Below are 21,104 nucleotides of genomic sequence, written 5' to 3' on the forward strand. Positions count from 1 at the left end.
TTGGCTTCCTGGCCCAGCAGGCCAAAGTATAATAGAGCAGTAGCTTGGCTTTCCATTCACTTCATCTACACAGACTTGTTTCCAGTCAGAGATTGACTTACTGTTGTACAATTATTGGCCATAAACCAAGTCACTCAGTGGGCTCCACCTAGTTCACTTGTTCCTGGAACCCAGTGTGTGGCCCATACCTTATCCTCCCATAAATGGTTTAAGTAAGCTTTACTGAATTTGAACTCTGAAAGATGACTCCCTGGCACACAATCTTATAGTGAAGAATTCCTAACTCTACTGAAGTTAAAATATCCTTAGACTTACGATTACTCTCCCTTTGGTTCCCAAAGATGACTTTCAGCAAGTGCAAACTATCAGCATGCAAAAATACCATGCATGTTGAGCTGGGCAATTATCTCAATGTGTTCATCAGATGGCTCTCAAACTGGACACCACCCAAATTCCTTTGGAACATTTACTGTAACTCATGTGGTCACTGTGATTTACAAAATAATGGAGAAAGTCAGGATCGACTTTGCAGCAAAAAAGACAGAGCTAAATGACATTAATTGTGCAACTTATCCTGGCTACTTTCTAGTATCATGGTTGCAGTAAGGAGAAACACCACTTATGAAAGTCCACTATATAAGGCTTTGAAGTGTAGAAATGAGTTTATGAATGCTTGTGCAGAGGCATCTGGAGCCAGAAAGAATGATTTCCAAAGAAAACTAGACAAATGCCGAACAGTCTCTGAATAGAAGGCAAGATGCTCTTTTTATTAATGTGGATACTCACAACAGTGAATTAAGAATCAACTATTCCTCAGTTTACTTAAAATTGCAATGTAAAATTTTAATGATATAATGTTGGTAACCCCTTATCACAGGAATTGAGGATTTTGTTTTGCTAATTTTCACATTGTTCACATAAGACATAATGTCTTATGACATTTTTTCAATTCATACACACACAGACAATTTATTGTATATCTTCATCTTAGTCAACCACATTTACCATCTTAAAGGTCTTGATATCTGCAAATTTATCACAGGAGAAATTAACAAGTAGATGTTTGGGACCTGTCTCAAAAGGGATGAGTTTAAACTTTGTACTGGATTTCTCACCGGCTTTCAATGGTGGTACCCTAAAAATAGGGGGAAAAAAAAAGGGAAAAATATAAGCTGAAGACAGGCGGATGCATCATGCTTTACTTTTGTCACTATCTCTCATCTTAAGTAAGAATTCCTATCAGTTCAGTGTAGTGTGGCCATGAAAAGACCATACAGGACTTGGCTATCTGATAATGTATTTAAATACTCAAACCCATGCATTGAGCGCTCTCACAAATACAGTAGGCAGCGACCCAGATAAGCACACAAAGGACATACTAGTAAGGTAAAGCTTCAAGTGGAACAGGAGGTGTAAAACACATCACTGCATTATTAAAAAAGGGATAATCTGAGACTGTGAAGAATGTGAATACAAACTCCTGAATTAAAATGGATTATAGCACCAAGAAAACCTCAGTGTTTACACAGCAGGAAATTCTGAATGAAAGTTAAAATGTTTTAAAATGGTATATTCTGTAATTCTTGGAAACTCATGTTTACCTTTTTCCGTAACAGCCTTACCCTGTCATGTTGTCTTGTCCTTGCCTGAGGATAAAGTTGTATGTGATAGATAACATGAGATTGCTAAATTCCCTCAGGAGCACTCATAAATTATGGGATAGACCATTCCTAGTTGCTCAAGGACAAATAGCAGTGTTAAGTTGCTGTGTATGTTTGTTTGTATGTGCGTATTCAGTTAAAGAACACACACCCATATCCCAGGTATTTTTTAGAAATAACTACATTTGCTAGCATATGTCGAAATTTATGTGCAGTTTTGGATATGTACAAAGTGATGGACAGTCTGAAAATTTAACATTTCTGTTTCAGTTGTGGAATAGTGAAGGAAAAAGAGCAAGACAAGATACAAAATCACTGAAGCATAAAAACAGGAACCTGGGATCTATAGTAAAAGGAACATATTTTATCCATTTGCCATCTCAACACCACCTAATAGTTTCTTGCCTCTGTTTATTAATCTCCTAACATAATTCTTTTGTAGAGTTATGAAAGCAGAGCTTGAAAATCAGTGTCCCTGTAGTTCTTGTTTTGGAAAAACTTTTTAAAATTAAAACCTCAATTTTTGAGTTATTAATTGTATATTCACCATTTTCCCTATTCTCCTGTTGCCTGCCTCATGGATTTCTTCTGTGTTCAAGTTCTAAGCCTTAGTAAGGTAAATCAGTCACCTGTGGCGTAGCAGCTGGTCATGGTTTAGTGTGTTCTTTAAAAGCTATCCTCCTTAGTTGTGCTTTATTGCATCTGGAATAGCCTTGCATGGAGCATACTTGGGGTTGTACTTTTCAGAGGTACCACCCTTTGAGATCACAACCTGTCTCTAAACAATCTGTGTTCATTTTTTGTCCCAAAGCTGGGACACTGGTGCATCTGCTTTTTTACATTCATGTCTGTTCAATGTAAATACAAGTAGTTTAAAAGGCTGAACAAACTGGCCCATGCAGTCCATTTAATAAGATGATGAAAAAAATCCTGGTTAATATATGCTATAATTTGGGTATAGTATGGACAGAAACAGTCATGTATCCTATTGTTGGCCCTATGATCAGAACAAGAAAGTTGAATCTGGGCCTATAGCAGCATAGACAGCTTCAGCAAAATTTACTGCATGGGTAAGCGTGTATTTTTGGCTGGAACTGTGTGGTCCCACTAGATAGGCAGGAAAACAAGTTCTGTCCAATTATTTGACCTCCTAAATGACGGAGCCAAAGCCTAGCTTAGATGAAGAGCTGGTTCAAAGCTGTGTGCTTCGCCTCCCAAATTACAGCAAGAAGAAAATGCCGTCTCATCCCGCTGTTTGGTTCCACATCATCCATGCCTACGTAATTGCTCATGTATCTTTAATAGGAGAAATTTCTCATACTTACTCTATCTCAAGGATTCCTCTGAGGAGGTCATTGCCTTCTGCCTGCAGCACACAGTCTGTCACTTCCACATCAATAGGATTGGTAAATGTCACTTCCACATCCACTTCTTTATTCACTTTTGCTTCACCAAGTACCTGTGCAAAGGAAGTGCTTGAAAGGCCAGGTTCTCCGTATTCTTTTCTATCCAAGCCTTCTCAGTCATCAGAAGAGGAGGTATTAAGAGTTGCATGATGGACCATGGCAGAATGTGAGAAGAACATATCTTTTGGGGAAGAAAGTGCTTATAAGAGCTTACTTTCCCCTTTTTCTGCCACTGCAGTTAGAGCAAAGGGACAGCAATTTACCTGTATGTCAATGTTAGGATTGTCCAGGGTGATGTCTCTTTGCACCAGCACTTGAATCCCACCTTCTACATGACATAAAGCTGTTACCTGGATCGTGTTGTCTGTAGTTAACTGCTGTTGATATTCAGTATATGGTATCTTAATGGGAAATTGTTTCTCTAGAAGAAAAAAAAAAAAAAGAGGAATTGATACACATAAGCCCACAGAGTTTCATACCCAATATTATTATTTTCCTTTTATGCTGTGTCTGGGACTAGGAAGGCCTTCAGCCATCACTGCCAAACTCAATTCATGCAAATCTGTCGGTCTGCTATAGAGCGATTCCTTCAGTGCTATCCCTCCTCCATTCCCTACTGCTATATTGCCTGTCTTGTCTTTCTTCCAATTGCTCTGAAAGATAACACAGCTGGAGTTTAAGGAGTTTAGTGCCAGTGCCACTACATTTGTTATGGGACATGCTCTGATAAGCCTCATCAGTCCTGTTTGCTGATACAGAGACATGCTAAATGATGTCTTTATGTTTCTTTTATCTTTCCTAGCCGTATCTGCTTTTTATTATCACGTGTTTTTACAGTAGTTTTTATGCTGTGATTCAAATCAAGGAATACCAGATGGGAAGACATCTCCTCTGTCTCTGAAGCCAGGCAATTTCAGATTTTTGGCCATTCATACAGAAGAACTGTAGAGTAGCTATGGTGCATGCAAATGCTGTGAGCCACAAAGTACTTTACAGCAGTACACAGCAGATGCAAAACACAAGAAAAGATGACAAGTCACCAATGCAAAGTCCCACAAAAGTAAGCAAGCGAATGGGGGAAATGTGAATTTCCTAGATTCCTCCAGTAGCAACAGATGTAACTACAAATCCTAGCAAACAGAGCAATCCTCCAGAAGAAGGCAAAAATCTCTTTAAATGGTCCCTGCCATCAGATCCCTGTCGTCAACCTCCCTCCTGACTGTAAATGCAGGCACTGGTGACTGTAATGCCATTAGGCATATAAACTTGGTCTTCACCAAAAGTCTCAATTCCTAATACTTCAGAGGAAAAAATTCTGAAATCCATCTGAAAAAAAAAAAATTAAGGAAATCTGAGGACCTTTACTCCTCAACAGTTCTTTGACACAAACTTTCTTTTCTGTGGAGCTTATTTCAGCTATTTCTATTCCTCACACTTTAATTCCATTCTAATGTGCTAATGAATCAGGTTTCTTGTTTCTGCTGTTAGCCATGTCCTGTTCCCTTTCAGTAAAGGCCCTCATAATTGACCGGAACTTATTTAGTTGGAGTTGATGTCTACGGTTTTATGTTGTCCTTGTATTTTTCTATGCAAATTTTGATAAATGAAACTTCCTGTTTCCTCACCAGCTTTTCACTCCTGAGAATCATTTTCCAAAATGTGAATAGTACTTAAGGAAATGATAGTGTGAAACAGGCCTTTTAGATATGTTTATAAGTGCAATGTAGGGTTTTTTTCAGCCTTTTCTGCATAGAAATTTAAGATTGCAGTTTGTTGGAGTTTTTTTCCCCCCAAGCTGACATCACAGCTTCTAATGCCCATTTACTGATAACACAATTATGTTTAAAAGTTATTTGAAAAATTACCTTCCTTAGGAGACAGAGTGACAGATATGGAGTCCTTCCAGATCTCATGAACTGGTCTTCTAGTGTACACAGTGCTCCAAGCAGTCATATTGACATGAACAGTCTTAGCATCAGACTGTAAGTTTGCAAGAACCAGAATTAGATTGAGATTTTTGCCAACCTCTAAAGGGCCATCCACCTTGAACTTCCCTGAGATGTCAGGCTTTTGATCAATTTCCTGTGTTGTCGGTGCTGTAGGATCAAATTTATCCTCAAGTCCCAGCTTCTTACGGGCTTTTTTAAAAATCTCTCTTTCTTTTGTAGAGCCTGTCCAGAAAGAACCATGAAAATTATCCTTGACAGTTAACATGCGTATCTTATTTTATGTGACTGCTGCAGAACATAGTGTCTGTGCTTACAGATGAACAGAGCCTGTTTTTCACAGCTACACCTAATTTTCTGTATCTGCAGTCAGTATTGTCACAGCCCCTCCAACAGCCTTTTTCTGTGCACATATCTTAAGTTCAAAGTTTCTCACTCTTCCTGTTTCTATCCTTTTTTATGGTTGTAATATTTAGAAATGTAAATTTTTATTTGCTAATACAAAAAAAGGCCCATAATACAAGGGGAGGCTGATGGCACTGTGTGGTGGGCTGACTCTGGCTAGCAGCCCAGCATCTGCCTAGCCTCTCACTCGCTCCCTGTTCCTGCAGGATGGGGAGAAGGAAGAAGGAAGGTGAAAAGACTTGTGGATTGAGATAATGACAGTTTAACAGGGAAAGCAAAAACTGTGCATGAGCAAAGCAAAAAGAGGAATGTGTTCGCTATGCCACACTGGCAGGCAGATGTCCAGCTGCTTCCTGGAAAGCCTCAACACACGTAATGGTCACTTGGGAATGCAAATGCCATAACCATGAATGCCCCCACCACCCCGTTTTCTCTGTCTTTCCCTTTTCTATTATCGCTGAGCGCTAAGTCATATAGTGTGGAATATAGCTTTGGTCAGTTGGGGTCAGCTGTCCTGGCTGGTCCCCTCCCAGCCACTTGCCCACCCACAGCTACCTGCTGTGCCAGGGAGGGAGGGAGAGAGCGAGCCTTGGTGCTCTGCAAGTACTGTTCAGCAATAACCAAAGCACTAGGGTGTTACCAACGCTTTTAGTGAGGCAGCTATGGAGAAAGTTAACTCCATCCCAGCCAGAGCCAGTACACAATGGAAGCTAGTTATTTGGGCTCTCCTTTATCATGCTTTTCACTTTTCTGATAGGTATTTCCGATAGCAGTGTTCGTTCTTTACACTTGGAAATTCAGTTAATGATTCAGATTTCTTTTCTGCACTATCAAACCCAAAGGTCTGACAAATTTACATGCTGTTTGACATTTGAAAGAGTGGCTCTTCCTGGGCCTAACTGCTGCTTTAGCTTAGTTTTCTGTAACAGGCCTTTCACCCTGCTGTCAAAAAACTGGGCCATAGACTAACTCTCACAAAGCAGAGGCAGTCAGTGTACATTACCAATAGCAGGCAGAACAGTGAACGTTTTACTCGGAGATATTTGGACTTGACTTACTGAGGTCCCACAAAGCAGCTCCATATCAGAAGGGGCAAGGCAGTATTTTTTACTCTTTACATTTCTCTTCCCTTTTCTGTTAGAACTGAATAGAATGCCCACTAAGAGACTCCTGGCCTAAAGTTTATATGTGTTTGAGACTGAAGCAGCTATGTAACTGGAACCACCAGTGTGTTTATTTACCTTCTTCATATTTGTAGTCATTGGTGACATCTACACGAACATCTCTACCAACTGCCTTTGTGCTGATGGATTGACCAATTATGGTAGACTTAGAGAATATTAATGTTTTCTTTCCAGTCGTGGAGTCATAATTCCAGTACATGCAGTCTGCATTCACTTCTGCAAATACGAATGGACAGTCGTAGTCCAGATCTACATCTCCTTCTTTGATGGCATTCCGTGAGGCAGGACCACACTGATAAATTCCTATGGTATCAAGAAAAAATTAGTTAGACCTAATCAACTCTTTAATGGTAAGCAATTACTAGACAGATATTTATCGATGATTCCTGAACGGCCCAGTGCTGTTGTCCTGTTCAAGTGCTTTCATCTGCATAGACCCTCACATCACGCCAATCTTCAATGTATCTTGTGTTTATTCTGAAGGTACGATTGATTCATTTTATATTACCTCTTGATTTTCAATAGCTCTGGATACCTGCATTGGAAATCACAGGAATTGCTGTGAAAGACTGCTCCTAGAAGTCTAGTTTGTTTCTTGGCATCCACAGACGATCTGAGGCTTTTCTATTGCTATGAAGTATTCTCTTCTACCACTCTATTTCTGAGCAGGATGAGAAATTACTTTTACAATGGTGCGCTTTTTTTTTTTTCTTTCTTCTCTCTGAAAGTGACTGACTTTATAATTTTTCAATGTTTTTCCTGAAATAAAATCTGCATACCTCCACTTTCTTCTTGAGGAGTTGCATCCAGAACTTGCCATCCACTGTATGAGGGGCCCAAGTCACTGCGGGAAAACCAGCTTTCATTCCAGACATGGAAATTCCTATATGCAAGAGCGAACAAAGCAAGCTACTAGTATGTGTTTCTAAATTCCTGTTCGCATCTGTTAATCAGCCATCTTAGTTAAATGTATTTAATGTCTCCATTTATATAGAATCTTACCTGAGTCTGAGCACTTCCACTCTGATCCTGAATATATATTAACTAGATGGGAGCTGAAAATTGCATTGTGCAACGGATGTAAATGTTCAAGGGCAGAAAGCAAATCTGAAAAATTATACAAAATGTCTTGACCCTGTTTTTCTCCAAAAGTTCTGAGCACGTGCACTTCCTTAGTTTTTGCTGTTTTCTTTAAAGCACAATGCTAGTTAGATTTAGAATGGGTCCAGAACAATCAGAGGAGTAAACAAGGCACAAAGTGAGGGACTGCACCTGTTCTTTGCTGGATGCAAGCTTGTTTGAATTGCATTTGATGCTTAATAGTGGCAATTATTAAATTATTTTCACTGCAAATGATTACTGCAAAAAACAAAAGGCAGGGAAGCTGGTTCTGTTGAGCTTTTTTTGAGGGATGGTTCCAAACTAAGTCCCACTGTTTGATATTTCCAGTGTAATGTCATGATTTTCAGTAATCTGTGGCATCATAACTGTAATTTTGCCTGCCCTAGCTTCGATTATCTGTTGTAACTCATGGCACAATTCTCTGGTTAACTGAGAAAGAATGAAAACACCAAGTTTGTAGTACTTTTTTATTGATCCTCTGTGTGTATAGTTGTTTTAAAGGCAATTTTTAAGAAGGTAACAAAACATTTGTCATCTATTCTCTGCACCTGAAGACTCCATAGGCATTGATAGGTTCTACTGTTAAAGATCATAGAGCCTTACCATATGCTGTCAGCTGCCCTGTCCAAATGATTTCCAGATGCATCGTAAAACTCATCCACACGCAGATTTCCATCTGCATCGTGGGCAGAGCTGAAGTTTGTAATTGTACGAGTGGGAATCCCCAGACATCTAAGCACTAAAAAGCAAATAGAAAACCATAGTCAGAAAGCAGTATTTCTGGAATATGAAGTTTCATACAACACACTAATGCCCCGAAAGACTTTCATGGAGGAAGTGTTATTATTAGTGCTTCTTTTAACAGAATCTGTGCAGTGTCAGTTATGTGCATGACATAAAACATACCTGTAGTCAATACTGCTGCAAAAACCCAACATTGTCCATATCTAACAGGTTTGAATCCTGATTTCTTCCAGTTATGCAGGATTTCACCACTTCCAGTCCAGCTGCTTGGACTTTTCCCACCCTCATAATTTCCACTCCAGTTTCCTAGCAGCACCCCTTGGTCATCATTGGCATTGACCTGTAAAAATATTCACTAAATTCATGATGAGAAAAATTAAGAGTTTATAACAGATATAGTAGTGGTAGGGGAGCGGGCAGAAGAGCAGCCCTGAGTGACATTTTAGTGGACAAAATTCACGGCTTCATGCAGCTGGCCTTCAGGAAGAAGCCTCATCTTTTCAGGGAAATGAAATATGAGTCCTCTTAGGAAATGGAGAGCATTTAATCACTGTTTCTCCCACCCAAGTACAGCAGCACCAGGCAAGAAGGCAAACACCAGTTTTCAATGAAACTTCCTGACACGAGGTGGCAACTTTACCACTGTGTGACTGAATGGCATCATCAAAACATATCATGCAGCTAAGTTTTCAGAATGTGCCTGGATTATGATATAGTGAGCCCTCAGCATATTTACAATAATTTAGAGGAAGTGGTTGACACAACAAATGGGGCACAGCATCACCTTGAAAATCTTGGTGCTGTGTCAATAGAGACCTCATGAAATTCAGGAAGAAGAGGTGCAGATCTCAGAACTTGGGATAGAATAGCTCCATGCATTGGTACAGGCTGGGGAGCAGCTGTCTGAAAGGGGCCTGGGAGTTACCGCAAATGCCAGATTGAATCTGAGCCAACAGTGCTCTTTCATCATAAAGAGAAACCCCACACTGGGCTACACTGGGAAAAGTGACCAGGAGATTGAGGGAAGCTGTTAACCCCCTTTCATTATCCCTAGCGAGGCTGTGCCAGGAATCCAGTTTCCAGTTTCGGGTCCCTCAGTTCAAGGGGAAGTTGAGACACTGAAGACTGCCCAGGAGGGATGGCTACAAAGAGTCAGGGGCCCTGGAGCACACCGTCTACAAGGAGAAGCTGAGAGCACTGGGCTAGTTCAGTCCGGTTAAGAAGGGGATAAGAGGAATGTAATAGCAGCTTACAACTACTTGAATGGAACACGCTAAGTTGTCAGAGTCCAACTTTTTTCTGTTCTGGCATGTTATGTAACAAGAGACAACAGCAGAAAGCTGTAGCTTGGGAAAATCTTATTTGACGTAGGAGAAAAATTCCTCGCTAAGAGGGTAGTGCAGCTCTGGACTGGTCACCCAGAGAAGCCATGAAAGCTCCATCCTTGGAGATTTTCAAGGCAGCCTGACAAATCCATGGCTGAGCTGATCTAGTACAACTGTAATTCCACTTCAAATGGGAGGTTGGACTAAAGACCTCCAAAGGACTTGTCCCTCAACATACCACCCCATGTCTTAAACATTCCATTTGGCTCTTATAAGTACCAGAAATACCACAGATGAGATAAATTTAGCAGGCTGAGATCAGATGGCCACCTAAGTGTTTCTTTGGCCCGCATTTCTGGTGCATAGAGTGGCCTAAAATTTTCTGGGAAGTGTCTTTCACCATCTCCTTTAAAAGAACAATTAGTAGTTTGAACTTCTTGAGCATGTTACTTACCATTGCACTGAGAACACGGCCCAGATACTTGGGGTCATTTCTGTGCGATACATCTGTGACAGGATCCTGACGATAGTTTAAGCTTCGATCCATCATGGAAAGGCAAATATTGAGAATATCTCCTTGAAACTATGTTATAGAAGTAAGTTAGTGTTTTGTAAACACAGATTACTCTACTAAAAATCAGGATAAGTGGAGACATATAAGTGTTTAATGTTTTTTTTTTAGTCACCTAATGAGGTGCTGCATCTCAGCCAGGCGTTATCATATAAAAATGCAGCCTCAACAAACTATGAAGATTAGAACTCAATGAGCTTTTCAAAAGCTACAGCATTGCTACAGTACTACCCAGCAGACTCTAAGGTTTCTGCTGTCTGCACCTCTGAGTCCTAGGTCATTATCACTGACTAGTCAATTACAAATCCTCTTATTAATAGGTATAGCAGGGCTTGGCATGAGTTCTAATTTCAATACCAGACTCCTGCTCTTCAGAGGCGTATGCAATGAACTGGAAAAAGCAAACAAGCCCTGGTCACCTGGTTTGTGTGAAAATCAGAGCACAAAACACTGGTGTTTCAGTGCTGCATTTACCTGCCCAAAGTTCCATCCAAAGCTGTTGATATGATTTTTATTGCCTGCAAAAATGATGCCAAACTCTTCTAGCACGTATTCCTCACACTCAGCCTTGTTAGGCATGAACACATCATCACCTGAGAAGCCAAAACACAGGTATGTACAACCACAGCAGGAAAAATAAAACCTCAGGAGTCTCTATCAATAAGGGTGCTTGCAGCTATTCACCCTTTGCTGTTCTTGGTGTTATAAACAGATCGCAATAATTAGAGAAAGGGGTGGGGTGTTTCCGAGTGAAGACAGAACTAATGGCATTGTCAAATCTGGGAGATGATGGCAGCTGGTAGATGTGATTCTTTTCTTGGTTCTGCAGGGACCAGACACGCTCTTCCAAACTCGTGCAGAAGTAGGGAAGCTCTGGCAAAAGCAGAACTTAATCTTTTAGGGCAAGGAGCTCTCCACTGTGTGCACAATACGGAGCTGATTTTATGTAACAGAAGGTCCTAAAAAACTGTTAAACCCTTTTCTCACTGATACATTATGTGATGAACATTCAGCCCCCATATTAAAGAAATATAGATCAAATGGAGGAGCTACAAATATTAATGAAGCTACAAGCAACTTAGTTCTTTCAGGGTAAATTCAACATGTTCGTACCTGAAGACCAAGGGTTAAAGAGCAAAACAAAGGTGCCAAGGCTTGCAGGAGAGGAGCTGCCACTTGATGTACTCTGAACACTCAGCTTGTAACGTCCAATGACAGCATTAGGTGGGCTGGAAATGGAGATGGTCACAGAGCTGGAACTGGTAGACTGTACAACTGCACTCCAGCTCTCCTTGGTTACTGTGCTGGAGATACCAAATGTGGCCTGGGTCTTAGCCAGCTTTGAGGGTTTGGGACCTTTTAAGGAAAATAAACAACATTTTTTTTTTCCCCTAGCCTGTTGAAATACACGTTTAGTCATCCACAAACAGCATGGATATAACCCTCCCCTCAGATGAATGTGTGCTATATGCTGGAAACTGAAGGAAGCTATCACTGCCAGCTGAGACAGGAGTAGTACAACAAACACCTCAGACAGTTCCATGGCTATGTGAACCAGCATGCTGGCTCCAAGATGTTATCTTGTTAGAGTGCATATCAGGCCAAAAGAACATCACGAGGCAGCATTACTCTTTCTGTGAAAGAAGCTGGGAGCCATACCTGTTTCTACGATAAATGTTAAGTTTTGCTCAGGGTGTTCTGTTCCATTGAAGGTGAGAATGAAGGCCTGCCCTCTCCTCACAATCAACTCTTTGCTAGAGAATTTACTTGTGTGGTGATCTCTTGCATTTTCTTTCAGGTGCCAGTTGGTACTTGGCTGCGTTACAGCTATGAAAAAGCGAGAAGAGCAAGAAAATTTGAGGATACATCCAAGGAGGAAGGAGCACAGACACACTCAAGAATTACATGTTACTTTCTACAGGTAACTAGTACCCCTGTGAGGTTTGCATCAAAAATAGAAATTATTTATGTGAGCATTTTTGGGGGGAGTCCATCTTGCATAGACTGCTAGCGATTATCTGCATAATGACATATAGGAGTAGTGTAGCAGTCACTAAAGAATGATCAGAAAGACATCTTAACAGGAGAGAACCCTGAGAGAATTGAATACTTGTGTGTTACTTGGATAAAGAATCTGGCTGAACTCAGCTAAGTCTTTCAAGGTGTTATCCATTCCAAGACATGGTGTTATACTAACAGAGGCACAGCCTTGCAGCCTCTGAATAAGAAATAAAGAAACTTGACTGAGCTGAGAAACACTTCTGCATTTTAAACAATGACATGTGATCTCTGGCCCCATTTATGTGTCAGGTACCTCTGATATGAGTGACAGCTGCTATCTGTTGGGACAACATAACAAGAATATGTTGATGGACACTGGGCTTTCATTTGGTAGTGGGAGAATTGGGAGAATTGGAGAGAGAGCACTACTAAAATAAGGTACGGGAAATAGTATGTTTCAGAGAGCTCTTGCACGTGAACTATGGCTTCAGTCAGAGGCCAAAGAACAAGCATCTGAGATTGGTTTGGCTCTGACATTATCATAGTCTATGGAGGGTTCTCTAGTAGAAGATAGATTGATGGTTTATATGAAGTGCAGAAGTAAATATATTTTTTTCCTAAGGGCACTGTGTGCTTTTTAAAACTATGTTTATTATTCCCCTTCCTCCCTCCCCCCAAAGAAGAAGAATAGGAAAGAGTAAGAGTATGGGCTGTAGTAGTGGAACACAGCTACCCTGTGCCATTACTGAGTAAAAAATCATTATCCCATTTTCAAACAGATTTATTAGTGTAAAGATTTTTTAAAGCATGATCTTAATTTAATCAAGTTTAGGCAAGCCTTGAAATAACTACATTAGTAGCCTTAGCAGCATAGTCACAATTCAAATGGGGGGAACACATTTTTTTACGGTATTGAGGCAAGCAGCACGTATTTTGATTTTTCAGAAACATACCTACTTTAAAAAAAAATCTTCAGAAACTTAACAATGAAGCACACTTATTTCAGAACAAGCTGAGGGGTCAGGGAGAGTTGTCTTTAGAAAGGCAGGAGTTATCTGACATAGTTGGTAAAGCAACATGGGACCATTTATAATAATTATTAAACTGGTCAGTTTGCATATGTATAAATATTGGCATGTAAGCAAAAAAAAACCCCACTGCACAAACAAACCACACAAAAAAAATATCCCCTTAATCGTTTTATCCTCTCTTCTTTAACTTCAGGTTTCTATCTTCTCTGCTTATTGTAGCCTCCCTCAGCCTTTACCTCCTTCAAGTTTTTTCTTTGCTCTCTCTATGTCAGATTTGTCAGTTTCTCATTTGCACTTGTCTGACAACTTCAGTTAGCTGCAGACTTTTCTCTCCTTCCTATTTGCAAAATACAATATTTTTACATCAGATAATACACCTGTTCTCCCAAATCTCATTCTGATAAGCTTGCTTTCCCCATGTGCACAAGTGGAAAAAAAGCGATCCCTGTGAAAATCCTTCTCCTAACTATTAATGGAAGAATTTTCTCTTCCTTTTTTTTCTTGGATCAAAACTCCTTAGAGAAGGAGTGATCTTTAAGTGTCCATCAAAAAACTGAATATGAGGTATGGATGTAAGAAAATAACAGAGCACCACAGAAGGAGCTTCCTCCTTGCTCACCTTGGCCCATATCTGATCAATACGTCCTGTATAAGCAGCTTCTGGAGCTTTCCTCTGAATGGCCTCCTCTACTTCTGTTCACTCAAGGAGTGGGTGGTGCCTTTCACTTCTTTAAAAGTCTAGGTGTAAATTTGCTTATTTGCAATATTTCCTGTGAGGGTGGAGCTTGCATAGCCACCTTTGCTTCCCAGCCTTTATCTGACCAACAAGGCTCGAGGATTAATTTTTCATTCATTTTTTGCACTCTTGGTCCCCATATTCTGATCTGGTTTCCTTGCAACTTAATATCTGAAGCTTGACAATATTTATCCCTAACAGTCTAGCTTCTTGTTAAGAGTTTCTTAATGTATTTAAATGTATAAGAATGTCATCATTTAGTTGCTTTTCTTTCTGTTATAAAGTTATAGGAATAGCATAACTCCTTGTATCACATCGTTTTTAATTTGGCCTACTTCACAAGCAATATTTACAGTCACTTTTTCTTTAAATTAATTCACTGAATCCTTTGTTTTCCTGGAGCTGCTCCCCCCTTCCCCAGCATTGTAGTAGTTTGCAAAACAACAAGCAAGCTATTGCCTCTGCCCCAGATTTAATCAGGCCAAATTTAAAGGACCAAATTTTCATTTATCACATAATTATTGTTTAACAACATTAAACATCTAAGCCCTCCATGTCATATTTGCATGACACGCTACAGAGATGATAGATAAGTACATTTGTGGCTTGTGATAAAATAGTTATCATTGTTTTCAGCTGGTACACTACTATTTTTTTTTATAGGATATCTCTGAACATATAACTGGCAATGCCGATTTGTGGACAAAAATCTTCCACTTAATTGCAATTTTGTTTATGCTTTGCAGGTGGCTCCACTTTCTGTTAAGAAAGAGAGAGACTAATTCTGATACTTCTGTGAAACAACCTGTAAAATTTGATGTACTCAATGCACAGTCTTAAGAACACCTTTGAGTGAGACCCATTATACGGGACTGACTGCAGCTATACACCTCCCCACATGCACAGTTTTAATTGGTTGGGCTTATTATTCAGCAGCCCAAATTATTCTGTTTTCAGGTTTGGATCATGTTTGGAAATTCTAGAATTTAAACTTGTTCAGCCCATTTCATATACAGAAGTATTTTATTAATTTTTACTATAAAATGGTGTTACTAGAAGAAACATTTTTTAACTGGGTGTAATTCAGACTGCTTTAAATGTCTGTTCATTAATAATATTTAATCTTATGAGAGACCATAGTTTTATCACATGCAAAGCCCAATTTTGATTTAAAAATGATAGGAATTAAATTCTTAAATATAAAATTTCTTAGAATTTGATTTTACAATGTTAAGTCCGAACTTTGATGTTTCAGATGTTAAGCTACGCTTTCCTACCCATACTTTTAAATTCTCTTAAGTGACACACTAACAATTTTCAGAATAAATTTGCTTTAAGATTTCAGCCTATCCATGGGTACATAGCAAAACAATTCTCTTTGACGGAAAGAGTAGTTACTGTTGAAAGAAAAAAAAAAGTCAGTGATTATTCACCAAATAGTTCCCGATGCTTATTTTGTCATGCATTTCACCTTTTTTTGTGTAACGGTAACAGTGTGCTGGATATTGTCCTATAGGTTAATGGCATAATTGGTTTTGGTATTTGCTGTTATGATTGCATAGTTATAAACAGTGCATTCAAAAAAATAGCTACAGTGCGTTTATTCAGGAAGATATTATGACAAGGAGAACAAGTTGCATCTGTTGCATTGGCTTCTGGTGTTTATTCCCAGCTCTGGCTAAATTGCCTTGCAGGCCTTTTGTGTGCTTTCCTTGTAAAACAGATGAATGATATGTAGTGGACCTTTGGATTAAAGATTATGGGTGAACATTGAGAATGAGGGTTGAATTAATGAGAAATAGTAACACTAGTCAAAGAAAATGTGGGTGACCCAGACACCTTCCTGTAAGCCAAGTGCAGAGCTTGTGTGGTGGCTGTAAATGTGAGGATTGCACAGGCAGGTGCTTGAAACTCTGGTAGATAGCAAGAGAAAATTCTTTTGGACCTCAGAAAATTAAAGCACTAAGCCATCTTAGTATTTTGTTTTATTTACCCAGAATAAACTATATCAGAATCATCTTTTGCAAACTGGTTTAGTTGTATAACTCATGACATCCTTTTCCAGTGATACCCAGGTTTCTTTCCTCTCTCCAGTAAATGTGTTAAAGAAATTAATATATAGGAGGAAGCGTTTGGCACGGAACAGTGAAGGACATCTTTTGTAATAGACTAATACCCCTCAGTATTACTTTCTGTCCTTTGCATTGTCATTCTTTTCCCCACCAACTCTGTATGAATCCGCAGTGACACTTGAATTCTATTAAATGTCACCTATTATTATTTGTGCCTTTGTTTCAGAAGCCTATCTACTCCTTTATTTTTTCTGAGCACAGCTTTTCCTTACATACCCCTAAACCACTATGCTACAGCCATATAGCCATGACTCACTGGGGACCACCTCAGTACACTCAGAAGTCTGGGCTGTTCTGTCTCCCCTCACATTCCCTTGTTTGATAATTAAGCAAGGAATTCCATCAGCAAAACCCACTCCTGCTATAGGAAGTCAAGTGGGTTTTTTACAGGTATATGGTATTTATGAACCACACTAGGGAGAGACTTGAGCCTCTAGAACTGACTCACGGATGCACTAACTCACGTCACACTCTTCAGAACTAGAACCCCCTGAAGGAGATTGGTCAAGTCCATATGGAAAAGCATTTGACAGAGATCTCTTCTGGGCCCTATATGTTATCTGAGTCATACTTCTTATTTTCTGTCTTCCTCTTCCATTCACAATGTCCCAAATAGCAGGGCCATTTTGAATGGAAGCCAGCCTGAAGCCTTCCTGAAGTTTCTGATTGTTCCTGAAGTTCTCCAATAGCCAGACTTTGAAGGTAGCTGACCTCAGCATAGTCAGCTCCCCTATTGTCTGTGTAAAGTAGGCTACCCTGTTAGCTGTGCTCAGATCTTCTCTTGCCGTCTTGGCTCATTCCAGATAAGATGGCTTATTCCAGCAGGGAGACTGACAGTGACATAGAAGTGACATGTACTAATAAGTGAACTTCAAAAACTACCATGGGACCAGTACACAGAAATAAGCCACACTGACAGTGCACAGATTGGGATGAATCTATGCTAGGCTCCCCCAGCAGGCTCCCACATAGCTACACACAACCTGTTATTTTGTAACCTATTATATTTAAATGTATTTCCTTACGTCTCCCACTTATACACACATCTCTTCCATTGGAATGGAGTAAAGACATTATTTGGAAGTTTTAACTTCCAGCTGCTGCTGCAGACTCATCAGCAAAGAATGGCTCTTTGCAGGCTCCCATCACTACCTCGCTCTGCTTGTTTCTTCTAAGAATCCAACAGGATGTGCCATTCCGTGGGCAAGTGCTCTTAATTCTAATACACAAGATGCTTTCAAGTGTGACTCATGCCTTGGTTGTAATGACACTGAAGCTTAAAAGTGACAGATGAAAGCTGAGATAATTGAGGGTGAGACTGTGAAGCAAGTGGCTGAATCCTTAGTAGCAGTAGTGTGCTGCAGACTGTCAAAACCCTTGAAAAATCATGCTATCAAATTTATAGGACCTTTTTAGGTTCTTTTCCCTTTTCTTTATACACCACCTTCTGGATTCTGTTAAAGTAGATCCATTAGAGACTGGCCCATGGATGCGTAAAACTTTTCTGGGAAGTAAGTGTGTGTTTTTGCAGGATGTGTGTGTCAGGGGTCCAGGAGAGGGTGGGGAGGGAGAGATGGAGTGAAAACAGTTAGGTACGCACACACCTGCATGCAGACCCTGCAGTTTTTCATATTAAAATTGTGTGTGGCACCGTGAGGAGTGTCCCCAGGCACTTTTGACATCTCCAACTGAACATGGGCTTGGATGTTTCTTGGGCCCTAGGTATTTTGCAAGAAAGTCAGCAAGTACCAGTTTGTTCGTTAAACACTGCTATTGCTTCTTGAATTTCATGCAATAAGAAAATTGTGGTTAGGAAGGATAGACTTATGTTTATGTGTATGACAATTAAAGAGGAAGTTTTAGAGATCACCTTGCTAAAATGTTTTGCCTAAGTTATTGGCAAATTGTTACTTAAGAGGAAGTGTTACAATGCAGAAACAATTGGTTTGTGGTTTTTTTTCCCCATTGCTGTAGCTGAAGGTTTTTACTGTCCCCTTTATCTGATAGTTCTTTTGTGGAACACTATTTTTCTACTCAGTCCAATCTTTCAGTTTGACCTATCAAATTGTGTTTTGCCATTTATTTTAGTTCTGCTCAGTGGAGGAGATTTATGAGAGAATCAATAGCCTTATGCCCATCGTATGCACCTGATTCCCTCCCAGCCTATGTTCTGCTTTTAAACAGGTAAACATTTAGATGGTATTACATTTAGCAGATGCATTGAGACAGCCAATAACTAAGCACCATCAGGTCAGGCCAGGCCAGACAGCAGACACTGTTGAGGGATGCTAGCACAAGTAGGTCAGGTCAATAAACATGAATTATTTCAAATAATAGTATATGGACAAACACTTGTTCTAAGAGTTAATGCAATCAGTTCTCCTAAAACTGCGAGAAGGGGGTAACCATGCATCATTTTAACCTCTATGAGGGGAAAACAATGCCTGTCATCTCTGCACTCAAGCCTCTGCTCTGTGGACTGATGTAATTTCCTGAGCAGGCCTAAGCGAGAACATGGCCAAGCTCGCTGAAGTGTACTGATTTAACATCTTTCCTCCTAGACCTCACTGCTAGACATCTGCTTGTTTTGTCTGTATTTCAAAGTACCTTTGTCTTTCATGCTAATTTTAACAAATAGTTAAAATGTCATTGCAGTTTGCAGACTCTGAATCTACAGGAAGGAATCTGTCCCATAATCTATTCTTGGCACAAATATTCCCATTAACACAAGATTCATTCATACCTGAACAACTCTCCGATTCATTAAGTTTCGTGCTAAAAGATAGTTTGCGGTTTGTCACAGTTTCTGCTCTGTTTGTGGTTTTATAATATGTAACTCCGGTATGGTAAGGATGATCATCTTTTCCTTCTTTGTGTCTTTTGGAAAATTCAGGAAAGAAAAATGCTGAAACAACCTATTCATAATCTCAAAATTTAGTGTACTCCAGCAGTTTAGAGCCTTTTACAAAACATAACCCCACAGAGAAAGCTAATATATGATACATCATTCAGTTTCCCGTTCCTTATACACAAAGAGACTTTTTTTTTTTCTTTTCTTTTCTTTTTTTTTTTTCTACTTACCAGTCATGCTTCCTTGCTCCTCTGTGCCTTGGACTTTGTATTTCTGTGAGCAACTGTAGGCCTATATGATAAGACTTCAAGCTCTGGTTGTGTGGCAGCATTTATAGAGAAAACTTTAGGCCTCTCCTTATGTTCAAACCAATTATAATTCACATTAGGTGGGTGAGGCAGGTTAAGTCATACCAGTGGGCATGTAAACTTCCTAGTGACCATATATTAGCTCATGGGTTTTAACACATTGCACTTGTGCAATTCAGGCTATTTATCCAGAGGGTTGGCTGAGATGCTTAGAAAAGTAGAGCATTTAATTGCATACCTAGAATCTAGAATTTTACATAAAATGATGCATCACTCAGGAAGGGATATTTTTTGAGTCAGTATGAATTAATGTCTTTTCCCAGTGTGATCCACAGATGAGTATTCATACAATGAAGGTATCTACTCATAATAAAATTCATAGGGTTGCCTCCCTATGAATGTACTCATATGTCTGGAAAAAACTCCAAAACTTTTCATTTACTTCATCAATCCTTTATGGGGGATCACCACAGTAATGCCTTTGTGTCAGCCCCTCCTTAGAGTATCTGTGAATTATACTAATGCTATTAATGCTGTAAATGTAATGTAAGCTACTATTAACTTGACAAACTACTGAATGCTGAATAGCTCAGAGGAGTGGATCTCAAGTGGTAACTCTCCCTGCACAAAGAGAAACTTCATCCTCATAAAATAAAACACTCATTTTGTAGCAGGTACAAATTATGACTGTAATTTGTGCTTCTATGATGGTTACTCATCTAGTTTCTAACTATAAAAACACAACAATAATTGTTAAAACACTTTATCTGCATATATAAGACATTTTATAGGTACAAAGAAAATTAATTTGTTAGCATAGCCTCAGAATATTTTTTTTTCAGGCTAATTCTTCATTTTTTGTATCAGCCCTCTAGCAATTTGATCATGGATCCTCACTCATGGATCCCCCCACCCCCTCAAGAACTTCCATTTCCTTACACTTCCACATCTTGAACAAGATATTTTGTCTCATTTTATTATTACTTCACCTCACTTATCTACAATGAGAAGAAGAAACTGAAGCAATCTCAGGAATGTTAGTGCTTACCTTGAATAACTTGAAGGGCAGAAATTTCATAAGATCAGAAATAGGCAAGCACAATATCTATGTATTAAATGGGGCAAGAGGCATGAGAAGGAGCTCAGAAATTATAGTTGACATCAACTAGTATGATGCCAATTCCTGGAAAATACTGTAATAGATAAGCATGTTAGCATCTAGATGATGATTAACAGCTAGATGGAGTTGCCGAAAAGTCAGTCAAGACCATCTGGTTTTTTTTCCTTGACAGATCAATACACCAGAGGAGAAGTAAGAAGTGACAGCTATCATACATACTAACTGATTTGCAACAAGATCCCACACAGTATTTTCATCAGCATACTTTGGAAACACCGATTACACAACATTTCTATTAATTAACTGCATAACTCGTAAAACTAGATGCTACATTGTTTCAGTGTTCACTGTCAAACTGAAAGGGCATAGTGACTGAAGTGTCACTAAAGGCTGCTTTGAGTTTTGATGTTTGTTAAATATGCTCTTTCTGTTGTTAGCAAGACTTCAGCTGAAGTACTATGTTAGCCCTGGGCTAACATCAGTTAGATAATATCAAGAATATGGGGAGTTTAAAAAAATTAGAACGATCAAAGTAAACCAGAGGCAACTTGCAGAGATGTA

General features: G+C 39.4%; 1 protein-coding gene and 1 pseudogene across 2 annotated transcripts; one reads left to right on the forward strand and one right to left on the reverse strand.

The window, feature by feature from the left end:
• Positions 1–740: 740 nt before the first annotated feature.
• On the reverse strand, positions 741–19,438 carry LOC102053197 (protein-glutamine gamma-glutamyltransferase E). Of its 2 annotated transcripts, none has more exons than XM_027813489.2 (13): positions 19,346–19,438; positions 12,024–12,191; positions 11,478–11,720; positions 10,839–10,957; positions 10,248–10,376; positions 8,631–8,808; positions 8,328–8,463; positions 7,382–7,485; positions 6,660–6,905; positions 4,933–5,238; positions 3,331–3,488; positions 2,987–3,120; positions 741–1,135 (listed from the first exon to the last, which is right to left on the reverse strand). In XM_027813489.2, the coding sequence occupies exons 1-13, from the start codon at positions 19,350–19,352 to the stop codon at positions 988–990; spliced, it is 2,076 nt and encodes a 691-aa protein (XP_027669290.1). In that variant the 5' UTR covers positions 19,353–19,438; the 3' UTR covers positions 741–987. The 2 variants fall into 2 exon arrangements, with proteins under 2 accessions (XP_027669290.1, XP_005444880.1); XM_005444823.4 differs by lacking the exon at positions 19,346–19,438 and adding an exon at positions 14,016–14,140.
• LOC102058451 (casein kinase I-like) overlaps positions 11,941–21,104 on the forward strand; it is a 30,820-nt pseudogene continuing 21,656 nt past the window's right edge.

Source organism: Falco cherrug, chromosome 10 (genome assembly GCF_023634085.1).
Source record: "Falco cherrug isolate bFalChe1 chromosome 10, bFalChe1.pri, whole genome shotgun sequence".
NCBI classification, from domain to species: domain Eukaryota; kingdom Metazoa; phylum Chordata; class Aves; order Falconiformes; family Falconidae; genus Falco; species Falco cherrug.